The sequence below is a fragment of the Apiospora kogelbergensis genome (assembly GCF_038363985.1).
Source record: "Apiospora kogelbergensis strain CBS 113332 chromosome Unknown utg000005l_segment0_segment0, whole genome shotgun sequence".
NCBI lineage: Eukaryota > Fungi > Ascomycota > Sordariomycetes > Amphisphaeriales > Apiosporaceae > Apiospora > Apiospora kogelbergensis.
The window spans coordinates 2,587,111-2,601,532 of NW_027117422.1; the positions used below are offsets into that span (position 1 = coordinate 2,587,111).

General features: G+C 52.1%; 4 protein-coding genes across 4 annotated transcripts; 1 reads left to right on the forward strand and 3 right to left on the reverse strand.

Moving 5' to 3' along the window:
* Window positions 1–1,262: 1,262 nt before the first annotated feature.
* PG998_007435 (60S ribosomal protein uL11) lies at window positions 1,263–2,178 on the reverse strand (the record flags this gene model as incomplete). Its single annotated transcript, XM_066874251.1, has 5 exons — window positions 2,082–2,178; window positions 1,984–2,017; window positions 1,730–1,850; window positions 1,332–1,656; window positions 1,263–1,276 (listed from the first exon to the last, which is right to left on the reverse strand). Exons 1-5 carry the CDS (start codon window positions 2,083–2,085, stop codon window positions 1,263–1,265), a joined length of 498 nt encoding a protein of 165 aa, XP_066730196.1. The 5' UTR covers window positions 2,086–2,178.
* Window positions 2,179–2,912: 734 nt separating this feature from the next.
* Window positions 2,913–5,465, reverse strand: PG998_007436 (transport protein SEC23; the record flags this gene model as incomplete). The annotated part of the gene is made up of 5 exons (XM_066874252.1): window positions 2,913–2,937; window positions 2,992–3,191; window positions 3,249–4,829; window positions 4,889–5,183; window positions 5,242–5,465. The coding sequence occupies 5 exons, from the start codon at window positions 5,463–5,465 to the stop codon at window positions 2,913–2,915; spliced, it is 2,325 nt and encodes a 774-aa protein (XP_066730197.1).
* Window positions 5,466–5,950: 485 nt separating this feature from the next.
* On the reverse strand, window positions 5,951–7,339 carry PG998_007437 (cytochrome P450; the record flags this gene model as incomplete). Its single annotated transcript, XM_066874253.1, has 1 exon — window positions 5,951–7,339. The coding sequence occupies one exon, from the start codon at window positions 7,337–7,339 to the stop codon at window positions 5,951–5,953; it is 1,389 nt and encodes a 462-aa protein (XP_066730198.1).
* A 1,142-nt stretch (window positions 7,340–8,481) lies between these two features.
* Window positions 8,482–9,377, forward strand: PG998_007438 (Salutaridine; the record flags this gene model as incomplete). Its single annotated transcript, XM_066874254.1, has 3 exons — window positions 8,482–8,757; window positions 8,819–9,038; window positions 9,118–9,377. The coding sequence occupies 3 exons, from the start codon at window positions 8,482–8,484 to the stop codon at window positions 9,375–9,377; spliced, it is 756 nt and encodes a 251-aa protein (XP_066730199.1).
* Between the last annotated feature and the right edge of the window lie 5,045 nt (window positions 9,378–14,422).

The window sequence follows — 14,422 nt, forward strand, 5'->3', positions numbered from 1 at the left end:
ATCCGAATTCTGCGTCAACGCCTAGCAAACAACCTCGCAATTGGTCTGCCCGTGGTTTCGTCCCTACTGGTATGCCCACGTGGCCACTCTTGCCTCCCAATTTGCAAGACTGGCGCTCTTGACGTCTTGTCGTCTGTGTTCCAGAGAAGAGGGTAGCTAGCAGACGAGCCTGGGGGAGTGTTGACGTTAAGGACAGCGGCACGCACTGTTAAATCAAGTAGCACGGTGCCCATTCTCAGTTGGGTTCACGACGCTACTAACACTCTCGATGTTGAGCCTAGGAAAGTTACAGCTGGATTTGGCAAATTAAGAAGGGGCGAGGAGGCCATGAAGCCAACGGCCATCCGTCTATTGTCCAGGGCCTTGGTTAGTTTCCCTTCCACTGCTTTCGGCTCAAGGCGTAGGGTGGACAAAAAGAAAGGGCGTCAATGGAGTAAAACGCAAAGTCTCGACGTCACATTGGTTTATATATCCGCCGAGAAGGAAAGCCGATGCCCTTGTTGCTATGGGGTTAGCCTGATCTGTGTCATGAGATATTGCGGCTTCATGTTGAGGTTTCCGTTACTGGGTCGCAATGACAGTGTTACCTTGTATGTCCAACGACATGATATAAGGTACGCAGTCGAAATGACAAAATTCTGCCTGCCCTGAGGCCTTGCTCTCCAATTAGTTGATGGAAAAAGCAGGCCAGAGGCATGATCCCCCTGTTAAGCATTGCATATCAACGTATGCATCTCTCCCGAGTTCTACTACACAGGCAATATCAACTTGATTCTGTTCGGTAAGGATATTTTGCAATACGGGCAATATCTACAGATGCGAACACATTGCGGCATCACAGATAGGTGGTTTTTGGCTGTGATCTCTACTATTCAGAGCATTTCCAAACTGCCATGTCCATGGACTAATGCCCGTTGTGAGCGAGCTCTGGCAAGTTCGTTGAGCCGAGCCATGATGCTACAAATCCGCAGCCCAACAAGGCCGCCTCACTAGGTTTTGACTAGCTTGCGCTGGAATACGCAATAGAGGCAGGCCAGCGCAATAGACCATGAATGTGCATGAATCTTCCGAACTAGACGGGTCACGATTCCGCAGGGGTAATAGAGAAGTGGCTTTACGTTTTGATCTTTGTGATCATGTATTTTGTTGGTTGGCTGTGTGGCAGCGCTTGTTTGCAAAGCCATTCCCTAAACTCCTAATACCATGCGTAAAGAGAAACCCAGTTTGGCCATCCATTATCGTTCCGTTTCTGTTCGTTGCGTTTATTCCTCGGGAACTGTGGGGCTATTGTTAGCAACAAAATTGGGCACATACTCGGGGCAAAAACATACTCTCGATAGCGCCGCTGGCAATATCGTCTTGGATAGCCTTGGGGCTGCGGCCATCGACCTGGCAGCCGACACTGTAGGCGGTTCCCAGAATTTCCTTCACGTTACCCTCGAGGGACTTGGAGAAGGACTTGAACTTCATGATACGGGCGATCTCGATGATCTCATCGAGGGGTACCGACTTGGTGTGCTTGATGTTCTTCTCCTTCTTGCGGTCTCTCGGGGGCTCCTTCAGGGCCTTAATGACCAGGGCGGAGGCGGAGGGAACGACGGAGACAGCGGCCTGACGGTTCTGGATGGTAAGCTGAACGGTGACACGGAGGCCCTTCTGTTGGTCGAGAAAAAAAACTTGGGTCAGCCTGCTATTCCCCTTCCATTGCGCATTCGTGGATTTTCCATACCCAGTCGCCAGTAGCCTTGGCGATATCTTCTCCGACCTTCTTGGGCGACAGACCCAGAGGACCGATCTTGGGAGCCAGCGCGGACGAGGCACCAACTTCACCACCGGTGGCACGGAGGGTGCTATGAACAATTCAGGTCAGCAAGATGTGCGAATTCTCGTGTAGCTACGTTCTCGAAAGGGCGTGGCGATCGCGATCGACGGGCAACGGGCAACGGATTTGATTTCGATCTCGGGAAAAAGGGCACAACGTACATGACCTTCACCTCATTGGGATCGAACTTGGGAGCTATGGTGAGAATTCTGTCAGCTCACATATGTCCATTGAAATTGGCGACGGCAGCGATACATACGCATGATGAATCTGGTCTTGAGGAGATGATTCTAAGGGTCTGTTGGGTGTTGGTCGTACGGGTGGGAATAGTTCCTGCCTGGCCTCTATTATCTTGTACTTTTGTCTCGCTCAAGCAAAAGTCGATTGGATTACCAGCTGCAGCAGAATCGGGCAAGGACGGAAAAATGCAGTGCGAAATGTGCAGTGGGGTTTCTGACCCTAAAGCCGCGATAAGGATTTCGGAGTAACGATAAGCCCTTTTGGGGAAAATACGAGTGGGGTTGCTTCGACACAAATCGCTGGCTGCACTTGGAAGACTCATACAATACATCACTGCCACAGCTGTATGCGTTCGCATACGCGGCCTCACTCAAATCGATATCATACCCGGCACATTGATATATGCTGTAATTACATACTCAGGTCTGGCATTGATGCATTGGGAAACAATCTTGGGCTGTGTGCAATTGAGTTAGAACAGGTAATGGGATCGGAAACAATCTCAATATCACGGCCATATAAAACGATATTCGTAGGAAAGACACCATTACCCAACTTCTAGCGTGATGGTCTGGGTATGAAATGACACATGCATGGCACTGGATTCTGGTGCATTCTTATAATACACGTTGTAGGCATACACCGATGTATTTTTAATCAATTATCTTCACTAGCGGTAAGCATGCGGGCGTCCATCTTTTGCAGGAAGTCAGTGCAAACCGTAGGTCTAGATTCATCAGTCATCTAAAGCCACTGAGCTTGACGAGGAAAGCCGCTTAAGTACGGGACGATACACCGTATAATCTAGTTACGGCCTGTAGTCGTCCACACCATATCCCACCTTCGTTGATTAGTTTGTTCCGCTCACAGCAAGCCTGCATCAATGTCAGTAAAGGACGGGATAGGGAAGCAGCTTGGGATAAACATACTTCATTAGATGATCCATGAATGTCTGCAGAGAAACATCATCGGTGAAGATGGTCTGGGCAGTCTGAGCGCCAACACCACCGTATGCACCCGTAGTGTGTGTGGTGGAGGGGTTCAGCTTAGACAGGAGGAAACGCGCCTGTGAGCCACCAGCATCACACACAATGAAGCGTGGTAGAGGGAACCTGTCGGCGATAAGATCCTATAGCGTTGTTAGCCTTGGGGCTGTTTAGCTCCCAATGGGAAAGGTAAGTCTTACTCTGGCGTCCTCCTTCGGTTGCTCGAGGAGAGCGGCAAAGTTCTCATAGCCTTCTTGGTCCTGGTAACCAGCCTTCCTCCACTCGGCCACAGTTTCGCCGTGGAAAATGAGGATGTGGAAGAAAGTGTCGAGCAATAGGATGTGTGTGGGCTGGATCGACGTGGAATCCAGAAGGACAGGCTGGCCACCATCCTGGTCGAAAGTGTACGAGTCCAGCGTTGGCTGGATCATAACAAGCGAGTTGCTGACATCCTCGTGGTTCAGAACATGGCGATAGAACGCCGTCTCGTCAGGAGAGTTGTTGAATACTTGCAAGAACTGACTGCGACGGAGGTGGAACATGAACTGCGGGTATAACGTAAAATTCTTCTCCAATCTGAAAGACGACGGGTCATCCTTTCTGTAGTCGGCGAACCTCGAGCACAACCGGATGAGCATACGATCCACCCATCTCAAGACATCTGGCCCATCGTCCACTTCTGCCTTGAAGACCGCAATGCGGGACATCAACACAGCGGCCGCTTCTTGATCGAAAGACTGGGCAATGGCAGGGTCACCGGCAGGGCCACTCAGGTTTCTTGCTACCGTAGTTACGCGCAGATGGAACTGGCCACTGGAGTGTTGGTAGTATGTGAGGAACTGCATCATCCCCTTTTGCTGACCCTGCTGGTGCTGAGTGGGGCCGCCCTGGCTTGCAATCTCGAAGTAAACACCATAGCTTGCAGTTGGGTCGATGCCACACATCTTCCAGGAACACGTGTTGCCGATACCACACTCCGTCTCGCCAACCGACGTTGACTTTTTGTTCAAGGATACAGCATGTCCAATTAGTCCTGTGACCTTCAGTTCCTTAGTAGTCAGGACCTCGAGGACAGCATTGAATCCCATCAAGAGGTTGCCATTAGCATCCTTCTCGAAAATGCGGATGAACGATTGCTTGAACATGGACGACGTGAAACTGTCTGTCAGGATCATGTGACCGCCAGTGGAGTTGCAGAGACCCTTCATCTCCAACAGACCGACCTGGTCCAGACAGCCTGCGAATATGTCTATAATGTGGCCATTATGGGCAGTCCTCTTCGCGAGGTTGTCGTAGAACTTCAGCGCCTTCTTGTAGTACTTGATGTTGTCACGATCAATATCGTGGTGGGAGCGAATCGGCTCTCTGAGCTCGGGGCCCACAACCATGCCAGGGCCTTCAGTCGCCGGACCACCAGCGAACAGCATGATGCGGCCGCCGGCATTCTGGAAGGATGATTCCAAAAGACCAACAGCAACGCTGAGGGCAACGCCCGAGCAGCGGAGGTTGCGGCGATCACTCGCGACCGGCCAGGGGTCCTTCTGCAGTTGCTCCAAAGCTTTGGTAAGCTGGAACTCGCATTGCTGCACGGGCAGCAGGAATCGAGAAGCCGGGCCCATGGGCATCAGGGGGCGACCGGGTTGCTGCTGAGGCACGCCGGGGCGCAGAGCTGGTGAAATCAGGCCGAGCATTTCCTGGACTTGCTTCGCAGAATAGTCCTTGCTTCCCCGGAACACGTAAGACTTGGCGCATTCGGTATAGCCGATCTCGTGAACTTGGGCCTGCAGAGAAGAGATTCGTGAGCTAACAATCCTCCAACTAGGCAACTCTCGATACATACCATAGTGCCGTAGGTGATCAATCCCACGAGAGCATTCTCGGGCAGCAGGCTCAGACTCATGATCAATGACTCCTTGAGCGCGGCAAGGCTGTCATCCTCCTGGCACGTGTCGACAACAAGGAGGAAGATGGGAGGGCTAGGCGCCGGGCGCGACAGCCGGTACTCGATCGTTGTGTTGGAAGGGTGCAGCTCGGGCGGGATCGCATTCTGTGTAATGTCCTTGTAATGCGGCGGGAGAGCGTTTCTCGAAAGACAGAAGGGACATATCCAGAGGCGTGCACGAACATCTACTTGGCTGGAGCGAGCTCCTCGTTAGTTTTTGCAGGACCGGCGGCGGCGACGAAAAGACGTACCAGAAAGGGTTCAGAACAGCGCGGCATGGCTGCTTGCAAGTGACGGGCTCGAATTGCAGAAGCGGTGTCTCGGGCTTCTCTTTGAGCGGGGTATAGAGAGCACCGATGGGGACAACCAGTCGCGAGGCTTCCATGCGAGAGCTGGGGAAGACATTCCAGCTCAGGCGGACACCATCGCGGTCCTCGACCTCGCTCCACTGCTCCTTCAGAGCCTCGTAGTCCATCGTAGGCGGTCTACGGGCTATTGGCGACCAGAAGCTGGGGGTTGAACCAGATTGGTGGTGTGTCTGCTGGCGGGCGTCGGGGGCGTGGTTGATTGTATCTCGAGACGGTTAGATGGGCCGCAAGTCGGTGGTGGATGAACAGGTACGGCGATGTGAATAATAGGGTGAGAGCGAGCGACGTTCTCGATTAAGGTCGACGAAGAACAGCACACGCTTTACCAGTTGAAGCCTACCTTCCCCGACATAGTAGATGACAAGTTGCAGCAGTGACCTGACCAGTGACCTGACACCTGGAGTGGAGAGTGGGGCCAGCTGCTCTGGACACAGCTTGGGGCTTATTACGTAAACGCCAGTGCCCGCCAACCTCATCTACGCACTACGGGTGTTGCACTTTCGACATCGAACATGAGGTCTTTTCGCTAGATACGGGCTGTCTACTGCATACTCGATACCTCCGTCGCGGGCATGGGTGGCGTCTGTCCTGTTCATACACCCCTTGGTTTTACCTTGACCTGAAAGTCCACGGGCCTGAGGTTGAAATGGCCGTCTTGCGTCAGCTTGTATTCGGGGTCGACGGCCTCAAAGTCCACCTCCCGGATCAACTTGGTTAAGACCACCATATTCCACAGCCACGCGTAGTGCTTGCCAATGCACTCCCGCTTCCCATTCCCGTACCACTTCTTCACCCCAGCCGGCAACTGCGCGTAAGACTGGCCCGTCATGCGCTCGGGTTTGAACTCCAGCGGGTCCGCGAAGACGGTGGGATCGCGGTTTACACCCGCCAGCACGATGATGATGGGCTGCGAGGAGGCGATGGCGTATTTCCCGCCGGCTAGCAGCACCGGGCTCTTGTCGTCACCGTTGCTGCGGGGCAGCGGTTCGATGTTGAAGCCGGGCGCTGCGAATGAGAGGCGCAGCGATTCCCGGACAATGCCCTCCATGTACTTCAGGTCGGCGAGATGTGTATACTTCAGCGCCCGGCCCGTTCCCACAACCTCGTCGATCTCTCGGCGGGCGGTCGCGACCACCTCGGGGTTCTTGAGCAGGAAGTAGATCGCCGTGCTTAGCAACGCCGGCGCGGTGCTACTGCCTATGGGCATTGACACTATCTCGTCGACCACTTGGGAGCTTGTGAGTTGTTTCCCCGTCTGGGGATCCTTCGCGGTCATCATGGCTGCGAGCAGGTCTTGTCTGTCCGTGGGGTTCATCCTGCGATTTCGTACCACGTCATCGCCATATGCACGCATCGCGTCAATGCCCCGCTGGAAGGCCCGCCCGTGGATGAGCCAATTGAGCAACCAAGGCCTGGTGGGACGCTTCATCGCCTCTCCTGTCGAGATATCCATCGCCTGGATCATGGGATGTTCCTTGCCGGTCAAACAATTCAATTTCTTGCCGAACAGGGCTAGCGTCGTGGCTTCTAGGTTGAGCCTGTTCAGCTCCGAGAGCACTGAGACTACCTTGCTGTTGGCGTCTAGACTGTGCCACTTAGCAATCAACTCGTCCGTCGTCTCGCTCATATCGGGGAACCTCTCGGCGATGGAGCTGGGCGACAGTTTGGGCGCGATGATGCGATGTGCGATGCCCCAGCTCTCCTCATGGTCGAAAGCTGTGAACAAGGCATCATGAACGGCTTGGCGGATTTCTACAATAGGCCCCCCGACATACTTGCGAAACCGCTTCTCGTCGCACAGCTCTTCAGCCAGCGCGGCGCCGGCAACGAAGACAATGGAGTGGCCGAGGACTTTGATCTGAAAGATCTCTCCGTACGTTTCAGACAGCTTCTTGAGCGACGCCCAGGTATTGTTGGAGTCAATATCGAATACGTTTCCCAAGATCGGGATCCCTCGAGGTTGAGGTATTGGAAGAGACATACTTGGCGCCCAGTGTGGTAATTGCAAGAGTAAATATCGAATATCTTGAGGGTTTCGTTGATATAGTGACACGTTTCTAAACAGATCAGAGTCTAGTAACGACGTGGGAGGTCAAACCTGCTGTTTCCTGACCCAGCACCGGCAGGGTCGCTTCCTTTAAGTTGGACACCATGCTTTCGCCCTCTACCTATCGGTATGGCGCCATGTACGTCACAATATGCTTGCGGATTGCTTTTTGTCTCACTGCCGCAGCCAATCGCTGCTTGGCGAAAACTCGTATGCCACTAGAGCACCGCGCATATTCGTTTGTGACACGGTACACACGGCCCATGGCGACGATCATATAACCTGCTAAAAAGGGGCATAGTGTAGATAGACATTTGATAGGTTGGGTACACCTTGATCCCGACGCTTCTAACCTCCTTAGGTGCAGAAACTGGAAATCTAGCTCAGGCAAGCAGCCCGCAATATATGCTGCAATAAATCAGTCGAATCGATATTCCCAACGCTAATTCGTGTAGTGTGAACTGGATTTGGAGTATTGACAATAATTGGCTACACACCTCATGCGGCTGTTCGTTTCCAATACCTATTGCAGTCGCCTGTCACCATAGTACCAATTCCCCAGTCTCCGTCTCTAAATCGCTTCAGAGGCTCTGTTCATACTTCGGTTCCTTTTCCCTGATGATCCTGCAATAATATCGAGTCAGTTCTTCGAACTGCGTGGCCAGGAGACATCTCAACGAGACATGGTGGCCGACAACACTGTATCCCTCTGGCTCTGGGCATGCCGTTGATCGATTTTGGGAGGAAAACTGGCATAACATGCACTTAGAGCAGGATTTGAATTCAGTTGCAATCAGTCTGACCTATGTGAGCTTTCAGTCATAAATACAAGAGCTGACATCGGTCGTGGTAATATCGCGACTATCGTCGAAGTAGCCTTCACTCCGTCGTCAAACCCGATAGCTTAAGGCCATCATCCCCATGAACCTACTTGAGGAGAGAGAGGACATGCGGTGCCGTGCCAGGTCTCGCCACCAGTACTTATAAGCATATCAACAGTATAAAATGAGCTTATTTCGCAAGAGGATGCTACAACTCTGCGGTCAAGCACCCATCCCCCGTCCTGAGAATTGAACATGGCAGCAACAACCAAGGAAGTTGCACTTATTACAGGCGGAAAATCGGGTCTCGGTCTCGAATGCGCCTGGAAGCTCTTACGAGAGAATAGCGACCGACTTTATGTCGTGATTGGATGTCGCACTCTCCCCAAAGGAGAAGATGCCGTCGTGGCCTTGAAAGCGGACGATCGGCAAGATGTTGAGTGCGTCCAGCTGAACGTCAAAAGCGAGGACTCAGTGGCCCAGGCCGCCGGGTCTATCGCTGAAAAACACGGGAAGCTTGATGTGCTTCTTGTAAATCTGGGCTCGCATCAGCATATTTATATCGCAGCACTCCGTTATGCTCATACACAAGGGCGTTAGGGCCGGTATTGCGCCCGACATTGACTTTACGGACCGCAGCGTCATGCCCTTGAGCGACCTCATCATGATGGCGACGACCGTCGAGCACTTTGTATCGCTTCTCATCAAGGCAGACAACCCTCGCATTGTCGTCATGAGCACCGGCGCTTCCAGCTTGCTCGTCGCCCACGACCGTGTTGGGCTGATGCAGGATTTTCCCGCGTACAGTGTCAGTAAGGCCGGGCTGAACACGCTAATGCTATGCTACTACCATCGCTATCCGTAGTGGAAGATCAATGCTTGCAGCCCTAGGTTTCGAGTCAGTGTTCACCCTTCGATGTTTTGTCACCCAGTCCCCCTTCCAGCAGGCCAGACGTGATCGCGGGGTGTTGACTTATATACAGGCGACGAGACTGAATCAATTCGGAGCCAATCCATCTGGTAGGGCACCTGGGCCTCTAGAAGAGGGAGCAGTGAATGCGGTGAGGTTGATGCTTCTTGGAAAGGATGGCGAGAGTGGTACACATACTCGGTTAAAGGACGAGGCCGACTACGAGACTGTGCCATGGTAGGAAGTCCGCCGTGAAACAGGGTTTCCAGGCTGGTAGGAAACAGTTGCTTGTAATATGGCTGCCCTCTACGTCCATCGCATCCGGGCCACCCATACAATCTCAGGATGAAACTCCGGAAGACTTTCCACAGAGCAAATCGGTCTCTCAGAGCTTAATTATTGATACACCAAATTTTATAACAACCTCATTGCGACTATTCGGCTCGAAGCTGCTAGTTTGTATAAGCTCATTACAACACTGCAAGGACTGGCCCCTTTTATGGATAATGAAGCACATACTTGCTTCTATGTGTTGTAGAACATTAGTACCATTGAAAAGTATTACACAACAGAATATAAATACATTCACCAAGGTATAATACTCAGAAAATACTAGCAAGCCGGTTGAGCACCCGGAACATGCCACAATTTACACACTCATATCCCCTTTTCAAACGACTTAGGTGCAAGACTCAGCCAGCTATATTAGCCCTGTGAAAATTTTTGATAGTTCTATATTTCCGGTTGTCTATTGGTTCTTTTGCAAATTGTGTACTTGTATTCTTAACCTTTCTATAATAAGATTATTCCTTAAATGCAATGGTGAGAATAGGTAAACCCTCACAAAATACCCGTTTCCACGAAGAGAGGCTAGGATTGAATTCGCGAGGCGACAGCTGTTTCCTCTTGCGACGTTTCGTTGTCTGATGTTAAACAGCCTCAGAAGATGGACCATAAGGCCGGCTTCAAGTCGTGAGTATTCTTGTTATTTGAGTGGATTTCCCCCTTGAGGGATTACGGGTGTTGCTGTTGTTGCGCTCTTGAATCCTGGAAAGACACCCTTATTCATTAGAATGAAAACAGCTTACGACTGTTCCACGCAAGCTGGAAGAGAAACCAGAGAAAATCTATATGAGTTCGCGTCAGCGGCAAAGGAGATATACAATCAATATGCGGCGCTGATGTTAGAGCAGTCTAGATCTCTCGCTGTCCATACGAAAACGCAACCACTTCCAATACAGAGTGTTTTTCCCTGAAGAACAAACTTACGTATTCAGGAGGTCGATCCTGGTCACTACGTGATGCGGACTACGTCGAATCGATATTTGAAATAGCATGCCATCGTATGAAATTCCCGCTCGGCGAACGCGACCGAGACCGTCTCATGCACATGAATGGCACTATCAAAGGTTGGCCAAGAAGAGAAATGATTACGCGTCTACTCACTCACAGATAGAAGAATAACGTCGTCATTACAACTCGCTATTCGTCATCGTATCACATCATCGTTTGCTGTCCAGTCGGCATCAATGAGTTTTGTTTGCCATAATATTTGAGCGTGTCACAGCAAACAACAGCATACATAGAAGATATGAGCCAGGTGACGGACAATATACACCCAGGATGAACCACTGGTCACGTCAAAAAAGCAACAATAGATAGAGGCAACAGTCGGGTGAGCATGACATCTATGACGCGCGGCCAACTCCCAGTATTGGCTGGAGTGGACACTGAAGGGACAGGAGAACTGAAGTAGTCCGACTTCCCAGTAAACTCCCGCCCAGGAAGCATTCGCTCTGGTTTGGCCGAGCCATCGCGAGATATTGGATATCGTGGGGAACCTGCTGTATCCTTTCTGTATCTCAGCTGGACCAATACAAGAACGTGATCGTTGATCAATCGGCGCTTGTCGTCGACGCTCGCAGGGAAACGTCTCCGCTGATGCTGACTGAGCAATCTTTGACTAGGGGCACCCCCGTTCGTCATGCCACCTTGATGACGTACCCTGCGTATTTCTAATTAGGAAGTGCATTCCAAGTAGATTTACATGACTCGTCTCATAAATCGATTGCTAGATTGTGTTTTTCGTTTTATTGTTGCGAGCGAGTCGGTTTGGGAGCTGCTATGGCAGTCTTTGGCTTCCTGGACGCCAAAGGTGAGGGTCGTCTTTAGGACTCCTTGATGTTGAAACCCATGGGCTGGCAGGCTGGCAAGTGGCAGAGTGACCAAGGTACACGTGCCCAACGAAAGGCCCAAGCGACGATACCCGGACAAGATATGGGCTAGCCATCCCCAGACGGCGCCTGCCGAAGTGCTTTCGGCCTGGTCTGGTTCCCTATTACATATCCACTACTACCAGTACATACCTATCACCTATTGAGGCGGTTTGTATACACCCCGGATAATATTAGCGGCCAGGGTGGATGGTGGATGGTGGACGATGCACTGCGGTTTCTGCCGCACTGGTGGTGGTGGTGTGGCTGGCGGTCTCGAACATGGCCAGTCACGGCGACAACGCTGACTAACTTGGTCAGGATGTCGTGGCGTGGGCCGTCAAAGTTTGAAGGGCATCTAGGAGCATTGATCGATGCATGCTTGCATCCTACCACCTTGCCCTGCCGACATTAACGTCAGCAGAGTCCTCATGTACCACGTACTATGAAGCAGAGAACGGCTCACCCAACTGTTCATCACAATATCTGCCCAATCTAGGTCAAGAGCCGATGAAAATTGTTTGTTCCTTGTGTTCGGGTCCTCGCAAGTTGATCGGCAAGAACCCCTCTAGCCGATCCGACAGCCTGGCAGCCACTCTGTCCAATCCCACCAGATTCCAGAAAGAAAGAGACGCGCGTCCCGAAAGTTTGATAATAAGCGCTGTCACATCACACGCGTCTCCAAGAAAAAAAGAAAAAAACCCCCCAGATCAAAAGATGGCGGTGAATTATGCAGGCATTCACGTTAGGTAGTTCATTAAGGTCATCCTCGAGACTACGCACTGACAAGAGGCTGTAGTGGAAGAGATAGAGAGCCTGGCCGCGGTTTGTGGCTAGATGTGTATCGTGACCAGACTTCTTCGGCGGCACCCGTATGATATTGAATCTGCATTGGGCCTTATGGCGGCCGGTCCGCATCGAGGCCTATCGGTAGCGATGCTGCGGAGCACTCAGTATCCAAAGGTGCATTTCGTATATTGATTAACTATACAGCCTCTTGCTAGCGGTGTATGCGCCAGTCAAGCGCTATGCATACACCGCTTGACTCGAGAAAACGCTTGACTCGAGAAAACGATTACTGCCAAGATGCCTCAATAAAATGTATGTATTGAAGAAGCTATTCGCGCGACTTGCGCGGGTGCAATGGGTCTTAGGCTATGACGATCTAGACCCTACGGGGCATTACAGAATAGGCAAGGGTCTAAGCAGAAGGGCCAATCTGAGTCGTTGGATTGTTGGGGGAAGCGGATGATAATTGGCTGAAAACACGCAAGCCTTTTCGTAAATGCGAGAGAAGGCCACGCAAGCTGCCTGGGACATTTGCATCGAACCCATTATTAGAGGCACGCCCCCGGCCCCGACCCAGCGAGCCAGGGAAGCCTGTTGTCTGGGGTCAGCAACATGATTCGCAATTCATGACGCCTGGAAGTGACAGATGCTAAACGGCCAAGATGAAGATCATCTACGATATGGCCTAGCACCGAGATCAGTGCTAGATGGTTGCATGCACCAGGCAAGCCATGCTGTCTCTCGGATTGGGGAACCTGTTCTTCTGATAATAAATGCTCGTTGCAAGAAAGCTCATGGGCGAAAGCGCACCTCGGCAAATCAAGTAAAATCCCCCGAATGGCTAATGGGCGTGCGTGCGTGCGTGCGTGCGTGCCTTAGTCATCGGACCGCTAGCCTCGTGTACGTGTATGTAGAGAGAGATTGATACTCCATAGTTGGGGCCCAGATGCTAACGGCGAGATGCGGCGACCAGGGAGGACTGTCAAGATGAAGGACCAACCCCTGCATAGAGCAGTGGCAGCTGAGATACGTGCATGGAAGACACGGCTTACCTGGCTTATATTCACATACATGCATACATGTAGAGCCGGACTCGCGGATGGAATGTCGCATTACAGCTGCGAATTGATGACAAGCCACGCGGGGGCCGACCTTCGCCTCACGATGCCGATTCCCCCTTGAGAAATTAAGCTTATCTGTCTGTGAGGCTCTGGGTGCACTGAGGTTTCAACCGGGACGGGTGCCGGCTGGGGTCCGCAATTATCACGGCGGGACGGGACATTGCTGCTTCTTTTTCATCCTCCTCTTCTCGTGTGCACTTGTTTTCATTTCGGGAAATTTGTGGATATGCTCAATAGGACATCGTCGTCAACAGATGCTCGGTACCGTGTGTGGTTCTGGCTGCGAGTCGCTCGCACCCTTCCCACTGTAAGCAGAGAAACGCCGGAGGCGATAGATAGGACGTGTCGACACTGGCCGTCGCGGCCGAGGATTCGTAAGTGAAGAGGAGCGTGGTGCGTGTCTACTTGAGGAGAAAGTATGGAGCAAGCAGACAGCCGAGACACGCACACACGTTGCGGCACCGAGTGCAAACAGAGGAGGATTGCAAGCGCCAAGTGGACGTCGCAAGCAATTGCACAAGCAGTTGCACAAGCACCCAAACAGCTACGCGATACTCGTCAGATCAAGTGCGAGGGAGTCAGAAGCTTTGTAGTCGCAGGAATCCTGGCATTGAAGCCTTCTCGGCCCCCTCGACAGCCATACTAAAACAAGCACTCCGTAGGCAGGGCACAGCCACCATCCCTATTTCCACTTGGCTCACTTGGCTCTGCCTCGTTTACAGCCACGCGGCGGAGCGTCGGCGGCCTACAAGTACATGCACGCACGTAGGTGGCAGGCTCGAACCCTCTGGTAACCTTGGTGAATCTTCGGCAGGTCGTGCGGTTGCCTTACTATGGGCCCGTCCAATTTTCACTTGAGTTTGTTTGGAGATGGAATACGCAGCACGCAGCACCGTGATGAGGATGACTGGATACTTTCGTGATGTGTGCGTACGTGTAAAAGGCACCATCATCAATCGTGATGAGTTGGTTGGGTCACTTGGCTTTGGAGGGGTTTCGTCGGACAATCGCCCGCACGCATTCATGGCCACCGCCAGTCCAAGAAGTGATATGCACTTCCCCTAGCCAAAATGGCAAGATCTTCTATCCGGACCAGATGGTGCGTGAGATTGCGCAAACCGCAGTGAGCTGGATGCGGAGGACACAGGCAGACAGGGCCAAAG